Source organism: Sceloporus occidentalis, unplaced genomic scaffold (assembly GCF_023333645.1).
Source record: "Sceloporus occidentalis isolate IW3139 unplaced genomic scaffold, rSceOcc1.0.p SCAF_5, whole genome shotgun sequence".
NCBI classification, from domain to species: domain Eukaryota; kingdom Metazoa; phylum Chordata; class Lepidosauria; order Squamata; family Phrynosomatidae; genus Sceloporus; species Sceloporus occidentalis.
In genome coordinates, this window is record NW_028316985.1 from 11,021,379 (window position 1) to 11,035,160 (window position 13,782).

Here is a 13,782-nt window from a genome sequence, read left to right on the forward strand (position 1 = left end):
TTCAAAGAAAAACCTTCCCTGATACTGTGGGGAGCATAAGGATAGAATCAATTGCAATTGAATGCATAAGGTCATAGGAAAGGACATACTCAGCTTTTCTACCAGATATGTAGAAGAAATGAAGACAAGGAGGAGGATGCACATTGATGTGCAAATGAAAATTTGCCTATAGAAAATGTTTTAAATTAATCTGGGATGATCAGTACTTTGAAACATTATTTTTTTGGTCTACAGCTTCCACCACTTCCAGATGTGGCATGAGCTCACTGGGTATTTAGAAAATTTAGATCAACAATAACTTTTTCAAACTTTGAGGATGATGACAACGCTTCCTCTAAGATCTGGAAAATTTTGAGGGAAAATACATGTGCTTCAGTTGAAGTTTAGATTTCACTGTCAGGGAAAACCCTTCACACACATTTAGCATCTTCACCCTTCTATGACATCTAGCAGAACTTTGCTTGTATTATGATATCAGATTCTCATTTCATTTTTCATGCTCAACACTGATTATTATAACTGCTGGGGAAGAGGAAGGCTAGGAAGATGGTGACATTATGACAAAGGTATCCAGATTATAAAGCTCTTTCCTTTACAACTTGTACAGGGATTGTGTGGTTAGCCCTATGGATGTTGTTAAACTGCAGCTCCTAGCATTCCCCACCTTTGTTCGGAGTTATGGAAGTTGCAATCCAACAACATCTGGAGGGCTTGGCTTTGCCTAACCTTGGTCCACAGATTCTCTGTCTATGGGGCAAAATCCATCTTGTCCTCTTATGCTTTTAATAATGTCCTAGATTTTTACTGTTTGTTTGTAGTTACTGTTTCTAATCAGTTTCATTTTCCCTTGTTGTTTGCATATTGCATTTTACTGTTTAACACTGTTGTGTCTTGAGAGTTCTTCATGTGAAAAGAAGGATTCAAATCTGTAACTGACTAAATGCCTACATGCATGCATGTGTACATCCAGGAATGAATGCAATATTTACATTTAGGAGTGAAGTTCAACCTACTTACCAATCTAGGACTAACACCTTTTTTTTTCTGTAGCTGTTACTGTTTTTGTATAACGTTTTCCTCTGTCCTAGTCACCCACTGCTCCAAATACCCACTTGCTCTTTATTCAGTCAGCCAAGCAATGACATTTGAACACACTGAAGGCAGTATTTCAGTAATCTCTCCCTTGGACAGAGGACAATTCTAACAAACCACCTTGGAGCTTCCTAGTAATCAGAGGGTATAGCTGATACTTTTCATGTTTGGAGCATTTTGGTTCAATCTCTGCCATCTCCACTTAAAACATCTCAGTAACATTATAGCACAATTACTGGGAGGTGGAGTGTGGGGAGGGGTAGATCTTTGTTATGTGTCAGCTGAATGTTAGATGGACCATAACATATCTCCTTCTTGACTCAGCCCCTAATTGCACATTATATTGGAGTTCCTTGACTGGGATTCCCAAATGGAGTAGAATTGAGAGATGTAGTCTGGAATATCAAAATCAGCTGTGTAATCTGGGATATCAGAAAGCAAAGGGATCTTGTAGCACCTTTGAGACTGTCTGGAAGAAGTTGTAGCTTAAGCTCTTATAGGCTTGGTCTACTTCCTCAGATGTATGGATGTCCCTGCATCTGAGGTAGTAGACCACATCTGCAAAAGCTTATGCTACAATGTCTTTTCCTCAGTTAGATTTAAAGGTGGGATGTCATATGTATTGGCTGTGGAATAATAAATGGGACAATTTGGAATTCCCAAATACAAATCCATATGCAGAGCTTCCTTGCCACCCTGATCTAGATTGGAGCTGCAGTTTCTTTCTTACTGTACTTTGGGAGCTGAATCTGATTCAAATTTTCTCCTTCCCCCATGCTTCTTTTACAATAAATTTTACAATAAGCATTCCAGCAATGGGCCCTCATTGGCCCCATGTAATCCTACTGGTGTAACATGTGGTAGAATTCAAAGCTATAGCCATGTTAGTCTGTAGAATCAGTAGAATCACCACTTTAACTGCCCTGGCTCAGTGCTATGAAATTCTGGGAACTGTAGTTGGTTGTGGCACCAGAGCAAAGCAACTATAACTCCCAAAATTCCATTACATTGAGCCAGAGCAGTTAAAGTGGTGTCAAATTGGATTAGTTCTGTGTGGAAGAATTGTTTCTCTTCTTTCTGCTCCACTCTTCTCTATACAGTTACAGCAGCTTGATAGATCTTTAACTGTCATGACTCCGTCCTACAGAATTTTAGGATTCATAGTGTGATGATGTACTTAAAATTCTCGACAACTACAGCATTAGAACAGAGGACTCCAAATGCTTTACTGAACTTCACATCCCAGGATAGAATAATGTTATGATAGTTAAAAGAGGTATTAAACATCAATAACTACGTAGTGTAGACACACTCTCTGTGTCTGACCAAATTGGGGAAAAGTGTTATTTAATCTACCTTAGTGTCTCTTCCAAATGACAGTCACCACAGCAGCAGCAACTGAAGAGGTTTCCTGGCTTCAACAAAGAAAATAAACCCATAACAGAAACAACCCTGAGCTATTTTTAAGTATTGCCGTATATGAAACTGTTGCCAGATGCATCCCAGCGATGCTTCTTGGTCCAACATCTTGCATCACGTAAAGTAACTCTTGGGTTCTAAGGTTTCAAAACCGTGGCAGCAACTAAGCCGTACGTACCGTTCTGACCTCCAGCCATCTGTTGGCAGCTGACAGAAACAAGTATGCAATGTTGTTTGTGTCCGTCAGTTCCAGCATTCGCTGTTTAAATCTGGGTTCATGCCTGAAAATGCCAAAACATTTCTTACATTAACGACAGCATGACTCACGGCAAGTGACATATGCAAAGTAGATTTCTGAATTTTAGGCCATGAAACCTCAGCATTTCAGACCTATGCATAAACTGAAACTTGAGCATGTGTGTCCCAGCTTGCCAAGTACTTGTTAAGGAGCAGGTATGGGAGTAAGGATGGCCAACTTGTTCATGAACACCCTTTCCTTATAAACTGAGCTGAGGAATGGGAAACCTCCTGTTCATAGAACTATGGGGTTCCTCATTCAACACACAAAACCCTTCTGCTGTTTTCTCTGATTTCTGACTTTGGTTTCTATTTGGGAGATAGTGTTCAGCACCTTGGAAATCTCTTTTTAAAGTTTAGGCCATAACCCAGAGTGGATTCACCATCTCACTTGCACAGAGGCCACCACCCACTATCCATTTCTTTTAAGTTCAGTGGGCCTTACCTTGCAGTAAATAGGCTTAGAATTCCAGCTCTACAGTATTTTCCATATTTACTGAGTTGCAAAGTATGAGAACACTGTTATTTATTTCACAGGTGAAAAGGACGTGGCTACCCAGATATTTCTGGACTGCAATTTAGGACACAATATAGTCCTCAATATGTTGTTACACTATAAATCACATCAGTTAGCTAGAATAGTCAATGGTAGGGAATGCTGGGAGAGGTAGTCCAGCATTTGGAGGCCACAAATTCTCAACTCCTGCATTTGGAAAATGGCATAAGAAGAAAGTAACTGAAAGGCCAGTCAATAACAAAACAAGTATTTAAGTTTTATGTCTGGCCTCCGTAATGCAATATTCAGTATTGGATGTGGTGCAGGAATAGCCAGTTGTTTCTTGCTGCTCTGTAAGGCCTCCCCCACTCCCCAGATGGTTCATTTGGATCAATTGGCAAGAAAACAAGCATGTTTATTTGTTTGTTGCTGTCTACTCTGCTCTACACCATTAGGGATTGCCCCTACTGTTCAAATTGATTATTATTATTATTATTATTATTATTATTAACCTTTATTTATAAAGCGCTGTAAATTTCCCTAACAGGTTACATCTTAAAAGATCAATGCAGATTTAAAAATGGGAAAGATAATAAAGTAAGGGTGGGCAATTTATGGCCCTCCAGAAGTTGTTAGGCCACAGCTCCCATCCTGCCTAGCCAGCACAGCCAATGATGAGCAATGCTGGGAGTGGAAGGCTACATGATTCCCATGGTTCCCATGGTACAGCATTCCGAAGAGGGTTGTTGTTGTTGTGTGCCTTCATTTTCACTTATGTCAACCCTAAGGTGAACCTGTTATGTGGTCTGTCATTGCCTTCCTCTGAGGCTGAGAGAGTTTGAAATGCAAAAGATCACCCAGAAGGTTTCCATGGCTGAGTGGGGATTCAAGCTCAGGTCTCCCAGAGTCCTAGTCCAACACTCAAACCAGGGCACCACAGTGGCTCTTCCAAATCTCACAATTCCCAAGCCTGTACAATCAGTGGCCAAACAATTGATTCTTGGAAGCTCTGCATCTGCATCATTGCTTTAAGATCCTCCATGCTAGAAATTGGACTTTGTTGTTGGTGATGTGTGCTTTCAAGTTGTTCCCAATGTATAGTGTCCCTGAGACGAATCTATCATGGGGTTTTCTTGGCAAGATTTGTTCAGAGGAGGCTTGCCATTGCTTTTCACTGAGGCTGAGAGAACGTGACTTGCCCAAATTCACCCACAGTGAGTTTCATGGCCGAGTTGGGAATCAAACCCGGTCTTCAGAGTTGTAGGCCAACACTCAAACCATTCTGCCGCACTTGTTGTTGTAGTTGTCATTGTTGTGTGCCTTCAAGTCATTTATGACTTATGGCAATCCTAAGGCAAACCTATTATGGGGTTTTCTTAGCAAGATTTGTTCAGAGGAGGTTTGCTGTTGTCTTCCACTGAGGATGAGAGAGTGTGACTTGCCCAAGGTAGGCTTCACGGCTGATCAGAGAATGGACCTTATCACACATTGGGGGGGGGGGGGGTTGCAGCTCAGATCCGCAGTCACTCCTGTTCTAGCAATGCAAAGCGTGATGTTTTTCCACACACAGAGTCATTCCTCTCTAGCAATGCGGATTGAGGTTAAAATGTGATGTTTTTCCACACCTGGTTGCCTTTCTGTTGTCCTTCCGAAGTGAGGGGCAAGTGAAGTCAGTTCGATTCCAAGCAAGTCACTTGATGAAGACTCAAGCAAAGGGGAGTGAGTGCACATTGTATTACCACACCAGAACATACTTTGAGGGTTCAACAATCTGAATTGGCACCCTTGGGCATGCTCAGTGGGGCTCTGGATGCTGTCCTCCTTCCCTGCCCCCTCCTTAGCTGTCATCCTTCATCAAGGTGAAGGAGGAGGCAGGGGATGATGGGATCAGTGGCAGGTTGAAGGAGAGGAGCAGATTGGGGTCTAGGAGCAGTCAGGGGATTATGGGATAGGTCTCTGGGGGTCCCTGGGGCCAGGATCAGGATGCAGGAGCAGTCAGGGGATGATGGGATAGGTCGCTGGGAGTCCCTGGGGCCAGGATCGGGATGCAGGATCAGTCAGGGGATGATGGGTTAGCTCGCTGGGGGTCCCTGGGGCCAGGATTGGGATGCAGGATCAGTCAGGGGATGATGGGTTAGCTCGCTGGGGGTCCCTGGGGCCAGGATTGGGATGCAGGAGCAGTCAGGGGATGATGGGGTTGGTGGGAGGCTGAAGGAGGGGAGCAGATCAGGGTCTAGGAGAAGGCAGGGGATGATGGGATTGGTGGCAGGCTGAAGGAGGGGAGCAGATCAAGGTCTAGGAGGATGCAGGGGATGATGGGATTGGTGGCAGGCTGAAGGAGGGGAGCAGATTGAGGTCTAGGAGAAGGCAGGGGATGATGGGATTGGTGGGAGGCTGAAGGAGTGGAGCAGATCAGGGTCTAGGGGAACTCAGGGGATGATGGGATCAGCTGGTTGGCAGAGAGGAGGAGATGGCATGAAGGAGGAGGAGGGAGATGATGGAGCAGGATGCAGAGGCCAAGGGGGGTGGCATCGGAGTGCTTTTCCACACCAGACCAATTCACAGTGCAATCGAAGGCAGCCTGGAAGCGAATTCTCTGAAGTCACTTTTCCCCCGTTTTTACCAATATGAGGGGTGACTTCAGAAACACTGCTGAAGCAATTCGCAAGGGGCTCCCATAGAAATCAATGGCTTCTGATAGAACAGTCCCTTTATGACATGAAACCGCATCATTGGAAGTGCAGTCACTTTGGAAGTGAGCTGGAACTGAGCCACAACACCACCCAAAAGCTCCATGTGGTATACTCCAATCAAACCTTGCTCTCCAGAATCATAATCCAACCAGCTACCTTTTGTTAAAGCAGTCTTACTTGTAAAATGGCTTCCAGGTTTGAAGAAAACAACATTCAACCCAACCAAACCACAAGGACAGTATTCCTGTATTGTATAATAAACCACCAAAGAGGGTTTCATCCTTTTCTTCCAGTCCAGAAGCCCAAGTCTGACATTTATACAACACAGTTGGGCCTTTTGCCAGTATTTACAGTTTTCTAAACAACACTGTAGCAGACTCTGGACAAGACTAATCGCCTTGTCCCCCCTCCTTCTTGCTTTCCTAATGGAGAAATGTATGCACCATGGTGACATTTCTCTGAGCTAGTTTTCAGGCAGGAAGGAGATCTGATAGTTATGTAAAAGCCTGGCTACTGTCAAACAACAGTTAGCCTGTATAAAGCTCAGAAAAGTACATTAAAAAGCAATACAGCCACTTAGGAAATTTTGGCTGAAACATGAAAGGCATACTCTTCCTGTATTCTAGGGCAATGACATTTTGTGATTGATCTGTGCCAGATAGCCAGTGTTTGAAACGGAACAGATAAAAAAGGGGGGTACATATAGAAAGGTGACACACAGCTGGCTTGGTCCCCATCCACCTAAAGTGTGAGTGAATGAGTGTGAAATTTTGGAATGCCATAATTCCCAACCATCCATCATGCATTTTAGACAGTGGAATCACATGCAATAGAACAAAGGAGTTGTCATCCATATGTGAGGCCAAGTAAAATTAGAGTGTGGTTCAGATGGCAAAACGTATTCATGAGGAAGAACCCATAAGCTAGAAGGGGTGGCAGCAACTTGCTTTTGCCTGAGCCCACTGGGAAGGGCAGGCTTCTGTTCCCTCCTCTCTTCTTTCTCCTGCCAAATTAATTGATTGCAAACTACTTTTGCACTTTGTACTCAATTTGCAACTGTTGAAGTAAGCTGAGGACAAAAGGGGAAAATTAGAGAGGGAATGACAATCTGGGACATTTAAAAGCAGCTGAAAGAGCGACATAGGATTAATCGAGACTGTCCCTGCCAAATCAGGATAGTTGGTTGTCTCTGTGTCAGAGACATAGGGGATTATCACACTGAGGTTTACCAAGCTTAAATCGCCAGCAAAGCACTCCAGAAGCACAAAGGTGTGATAGCCAGTCACACTTCTGAAGCATCACTGAAGCATCCCTCACCTCTCTCATCAGCAAAGCATTTGCGTAACAGCCATTTCTTCATAGCAGAAGTTCCCATTTGAAGAAATGGCTGCTCTGTGAATGCTTTGTTGATGGGAGAGGAGAGGGGACACTTCAGTGATGCTTCAGAAGCGCAACCAGCTATCACACCTGCTTCTGGAGTGTTTTGCCAGTGATTTCAGCATGCTAAGCCTCCATGTAATAATCCCCATAGTCCAATGCTCAAACCACTATGATTTTATGATTGATTTATTATTGATTATCTGTATTAATTTGTACTATTTTATCTTATTGTTCATGTTTTAGCATAACCCTATTTTATTAATTCTATATTTCCTTGTTGTTGGTTAGATTGTACACCGTAGGTAGGCTTTTATCTGTTTTTGGATTCTTTTGCTTTGTAAAGTGCTGTGTTAAGCCTATGGCGCTCTATAAATAAATGTAATAATAATAATAATAATAATAATAACAGGATTGAAGAACCTGTGGAATACTAGATATCACTGGGCTACAACTCCTTTCATCACTAATACCCATGCTCTCAAAATGCCATTTGGTGTAATTTTGGACTGGGTTTTAAATTCTTTTTAGGTTTTTTGGTGGGATGTTTCTGGAGATAGAAAGGTAAACAGCAACATTTGCCATGCCTTTGGCCAGTTTTGGGGATAAAAAGAACAATATTTTTTTGTGATTTTTTAAAAAAACAAAAATCATGTTGGGCGTTTTGCAGGAGCAGCTTTGGGGGCTACATTGTGGTGTCCCAAGGGCTGCATACTCCTCTTTGCTCACCCGTTAGCTCGAGTGTTGGGTAGCCCTGGAAAGGGAAATTTGGGTTTAAAATTCTACTTTAAGAATACCACCTACAAACTCACTTGTTTGATTTAAGCAAGTCAGTATCTCTCAACTTTGGGCTGGCTTTTTCTGTCAGATTAAAATGCCTCAGCTGGTATGCTTCTCTTTTTTACGATGCCAGGACTTTCCTTGAGATACCGAAAGATGCTCATGCAAAACATACTGTTGCCATGACATGCTTCTGCATATCAGGCAAAAAGATGTTGTTATCTTAGTATACTGTCATGAAATATTTACATCAGGGATAAAAATCCATGCATCCCTGTTCAGCCTTGTTACCTATGCTGGCTAGAGCTGATGGGACTGCAAGTCTCCCATCCCTGTTTTCCACACAACTACTGTGCATCTCTGTTCTTGGACTGTTTTTCTTTAGAAGCCACGCTTCTTCCTTTCTCTTCCCTTCCCCCATACACTCCACAATGGAAACTCTGACACACTCAATCTGCATCTTTTCATCCCCATCCAGCTCTTCTACACATTCTTAGACTATTTTTTTTATCCTGTTCAGATGACGAACAAAAAGGTCACCCAAATCCCATTCTAATTGGATCATGCTACTTCGAGGTTAACTAGTCAAGGGAGTTCATTACTGCTTGATGGGTACATAATGAACTCAGGACAAAGGGAAACAACTACCAGGCTGAGTCCAGTAAATGCTAATTTTCTATTAAAGTCAAGGGATGGAAGACTACAGTGTTGGCTGCTGTGAAGGCAGATGAAAATGCATGGTACTATAGGGCAAATTTAGGTGAGAGAAGACTACATATGTAGCATTTCCTTAAAAGAAATTTGCAATGCAAAACCTAGCATGGGCAAAACATACAACAATATTGAACAGGATTGAAGGAGTTCTACAATGAAATCTGTTTAGCTGTAAAGGCTTAGAGACTGTATCCCCTCCTCATTGGTAATCCATGGCCCAAGCAGGGTGCAGGATAAGGTGCCCTGGTGCACCAGGGGCCACAAGTCGAGGGAGCAAGCTTGTTTTCTGTTGCTCCAGAGACTAGGACCTGGAGCAATGGATGCAAGCTACAGGAAAAGAGATTTCAGCTCAATATTAGGAGGAACTTCCTGACAGTAAGGGCTGTTCAACAATGGAACAAACTCCCTTGGGGTGTAGTGGAGTCTCCTTCCTTAGAGGTCTTTAAACAGAAACTGGATGGCCATCTGTCGGGGATGCTTTATTTAGATTTTCTGCATGGCAAAGGGTTGGACTGGATGGCCCTTGCTGTCTCTTCCAACTCTATGATTCTATGATTCTATGAATAATGCTAGTATTCCACCAAGCAAGTCTTTTGGTGTAGCAGAATATCTAAGCAAATGAGGCATGATCAGGGAGATTCTATATTCATCTAATATTTCAGCCATGGGATTTCTGAGAGCTCTTTGTCTCAGCCTTGTCACTGGTATTGTCATTCTTGTCATCATTATCATCCTCATCCCCATTATGGGCTTTCTTATACGCTTATCCTTATATTATGTTTTGAATACATAAAGCACTATGTGTTGCTCTTGCTATGTGCCTTCAAGTTGTGGCAACCCTAAGGCGAACCTATCATAGGGTTTTCTTGGGGAGTTTCTTCAGAGGGAGTTTGCCATTGCCATCCTCTGAGGCTGAGAGAGTGTGACTTGTTCAAGGTCACCCAGTGGGTTTCATTGCACAGAGGGAATTCACACCCTGGTGTCCAGTGTGGCGTAGCGGTTTGAGCATTGGACCACGACTTTGGAGATCAGGGTTTGAATCCCAGCTTGGCCATGGAAACTGGGTGCCCTTGGGGAAGCCACTGTCTCTCAGCCTCAGGGGAAGGCAATGGCAAATCACCTCTGAAACAAATCTTGCCAAGAAAAGCACATGATAGACCTTATGGTGCCATAGGATCACCATAAGTCAGAAACAACTAGAAGGTAACACAACACCACTCCACCACTCCCTTCTCCTTCTGTGTCATGTCTTTTTAGATTGTAAGCCCGAGGGCAGGGAATCGTCTAACTAAAAAGATTGTATGTACAGCGCTGTGTAAATTTACAGCGCTTCATAAATAAAGGTTAATAATAATAATAATAATAATAATAATAATAATAACAACAACACATACACATACACACAATGTGGTGTAGCAATTTAAGCACTGGGTTATATCTCTGACAACTAGGATTTGAATCCCTGCTTGGTTATGGAAGGTCACTGGATGACGCTGGGCAAGTTTGCCTCAGAGGAAAGCAAAGGTAAACCCCCCGTGAACAAATTTTGCCAAGAAAATCGTGTGACAGATTTGCCTTAGGGCAACCATAAGTCAGAAACAACTTGAAGGCACAGAACAACAACAACGATATTATCATTTAATTTACAATGGCCCCTGTTCTACATCATCTACTTAGTTACACATGCATAGCTAAGTAGTATCTTCTGGTCCATCTCCACAAAGCTATAAGCATTAGGGGAAGAAAACCACATCCTTCTGCACCCAGCTGAATGGACCTCCATCTCTCAGTGCAGCTGCTGCCTGGTAAAATAGGTTTGCGAGAGCATTTTCTACAAATATGGAGCAGTTCCAAATCTTTAACTCCAGGTTATAAATCTTTTACTGAAATACAGAATGCCAGCTGACATTTTTATATCCCTTTTTCTGAGCAAGTTTCACGAAACCATCTATAATTTTTTTTAAACCCACAACAATAAAACTATTAAAAGCAGGAGAAAATAACAACCTGGGTATAAAATTGGTGAATAGCAATATTGAAAAATGGCATCAAAAGAAAAGTTAAATGAATATATTTTAGTATATTTCTGAAGTGTAGCAAATTATGAGGAAGAGTACAAACACCATGGGAGAACATTTGGCATTTTGTGGAGAACTATTAAAAAGGCCCTTAAGAGATGACAGTGTAGCTTTATAAAAATATGGAATACCAAGTACCATTTCTTTGCTGCATCTCAAAGATGGAGCACTGGTTAAAGTCCATAATGAAATGGACATTCAATTATTATTATTATTATTATTATTATTATTATTATTATTATTCTTTATTTTAATATTTATTTTATTTATTATACTAGATATTTTTTACTCCTGGACAATAACTATGAATATAGTTTCTCCTCTTTTATCCTCCCTTCATTGGCTCCCCTTCCCCTTCCGCATCCGGTACAAACTTTTGTTACTGACTTTCAAAGCCCTCCATGGATTGGCCCCTCCTTACTTATCTGACCTTCTTTCTCCTTACATTCCTACTCGCACCCTCCACTCTGGTAGTCAAGGTCTCCTGTCACAGTGTAGGACTACCACTGCCCCCTCCCAAATTCGTCCCTTCTCGCTTGCTGCCCCTTACTCCTGGAACCTTCTTCCCCCACATGCACACCTCATCACTTCTCTACCCAGTTTCAAAACTGAATTAAAGACTATATTATTTAGAGAAGCGTTCCCAGAGGCGAGCCCCTCTCTGACCCAGGAAGCCTCCTTTTAACCATCTCTTAAGAAGCCAAGCCCTTCCTCCAGTCCATCTGCCTTGGTCCAGGCCTCGGAATTTGAGAAGATCTGCTGGACCTGATCCTATTCCCCACCACCACTCCCTTCTCCTTTTGTGTTGTGTCTTTTTAGATTGTAAACCTGAGGGCAGGGAACCGTCTGACTAAAAGATTGTATGTACAGAGCTGTGTAAATTTACAGCGCTTTATAAATAAAGGTTGATAATAATAATAATAATAATAATAATAATAATAATAATAATAATATGCTTACCTTATTCATTAAAACACTTATGATATCAGCACCATGTTCCTTTACAAGGATAGGGAACCTCCAAATGTTGCTTGGATCCCATCACTCCCAACCACCATAGCCAGGGGGTCTGGGATAATGGATGTTGAAATCCAACAACACCTGGAGAGCTTCCTGAACTAAGGCAGAGGAAATATTGCTGCCCTGTTCACAGGCTACAAAATGCATGAGGAGAAGGAATCTCCTGTTTTTTGTAGGAATGGTGTACAATTTTAAGTGGTGAGAGAACAAATTTACAGACTGGTGGTGGGCAACCATTATTTTATTGCCCTGTTTCAAGAGACATGGGATCGAGGAAAAACATTGCCAGCAGTTGCCAGGAGGTAGTTGCAATTCACTGCTCCTAGGCTGACATCCTGTTAGTGACTTATGTGTGCATTAGTGCAGCTTACACATACATAAGTCTCAGCTTAGTAGCTGTCTGATGGTGAAAGAATGAGGAACTGCATGCACTCAGCTATGCACAGAAGGAGGATTTCGCCTCCAGGGTGTCTTTCAGAATGGGACATTTGTGGTTACAAACATGACGGCTGCCTTGCAACTAGCCTCCTAGGGAATGTTGGAAAGTTAAGTTCTCTACCCCAAAAGTTCAAGGGGGCAGCTTGCCCCTAGACTTCACCAAGCTGGGCAGTTCTGCCCAGCTCTAGTTTGGCCTTATTTCCACTACGTTTTAAACCAGTTTGCAAATCGGTTTGAAGTGGTTTAAATGACCCTGGTTTGCACTTGAACTGAATCGCTGAAGCAATTCGGAGGGGGGGCATGCACTAGACCCACTTAACCTCAATCCTTTTGACGTTGATTTTTTTCGCATCTTTTTGGATAAATTGATTCTGCTCAAGTGCGAACCAGATGTGGATCAGAATCAATTTCAAGAATCAGTTTGAAGAACTGAATTCATGAATCGATTCAGTGTCAGTGTGAACAAGATGCAGATCGGAATCAATATACGGAAGATCTCCGGGCAAGGAAGCGAGCTCTGCGACGGCTAGAGTACCGTTGGCGCAAACACCTTCGCTTACACGACAAGACTCTCCTAGACCAATTATTAAAGGACTACGGAGAGGCAATACGAGCAACAAAGAACTCGTTCTATGGTGCTCGTATTGCGTCCGCTGAGTCGCGTCCGGCAGAGTTGTTCAGGGTGGTCAGGGAGCTAACTCAGCTCCCTCCCACCCCGAACCAGATCCTTGAACCTTCTAAGGCCTGCTGCGACTTGTTTAACGACTTTTTTGCGGATAAAACTTCTCGTATAAGCGAAAGTCTGAACGCCGACGTTATAGCAGAACCTAGAGTAGAAGTGTCCAGAGCCTCCGTGGACTATGTTAAACTGGATCAGTTTGAGTTGGTGAGTACCGAGGATGTGGACAAGATCCTCGGAAGTGTTCGGAAAACGACCTGCTCTCTTGATCCCTGTCCCTCGTGGTTAGCAGCCCAGGGGGGACCGGCGGTAACATTATTGTTACGCCGGATAATTAATTCATCTTTGAGGGATGGGCAATTTCCATCGGATCTTAAATTGGCCATCGTAAAACCGATCCTAAAAAAGCCCTCCCTCGACCCCCTGGTACATAATAATTATCGGCCAGTTTCGCTGCTACCATTTTTGGGAAAGGTGATCGAGAGGGTGGTTGCTATCCAGCTTCAGGCGGTCTTGGATGAAACGGATTATCTGGACCCATTTCAAACTGGCTTCCGGGCGGGTTACGGGGTTGAGACGGCCATGGTCGCCTTGGTCGATGATCTCCGTCTGGGCATCGACAGGGGAAGCGTGTCCCTGTTGGTGCTCTTGGACATCTCAGCGGCTTTCGATACCATAGACCATGGTATCCTTCTGGGA

At 43.0% G+C, this 13,782-nt stretch overlaps 1 protein-coding gene across 1 annotated transcript in view; it reads right to left on the reverse strand.

The window, feature by feature from the left end:
• The window catches only part of LOC149311658 (ATP-binding cassette sub-family C member 9-like), an 87,494-nt gene that overhangs the window by 20,251 nt on the left and 53,461 nt on the right, over positions 1 to 13,782 (reverse strand). The window contains exon 32 of the mRNA XM_089527575.1: positions 2,690 to 2,792. Coding sequence (XP_089383701.1) covers positions 2,690 to 2,792 — 103 coding nt within the window. The remainder of the gene's footprint in view (positions 1 to 2,689; positions 2,793 to 13,782) is intronic.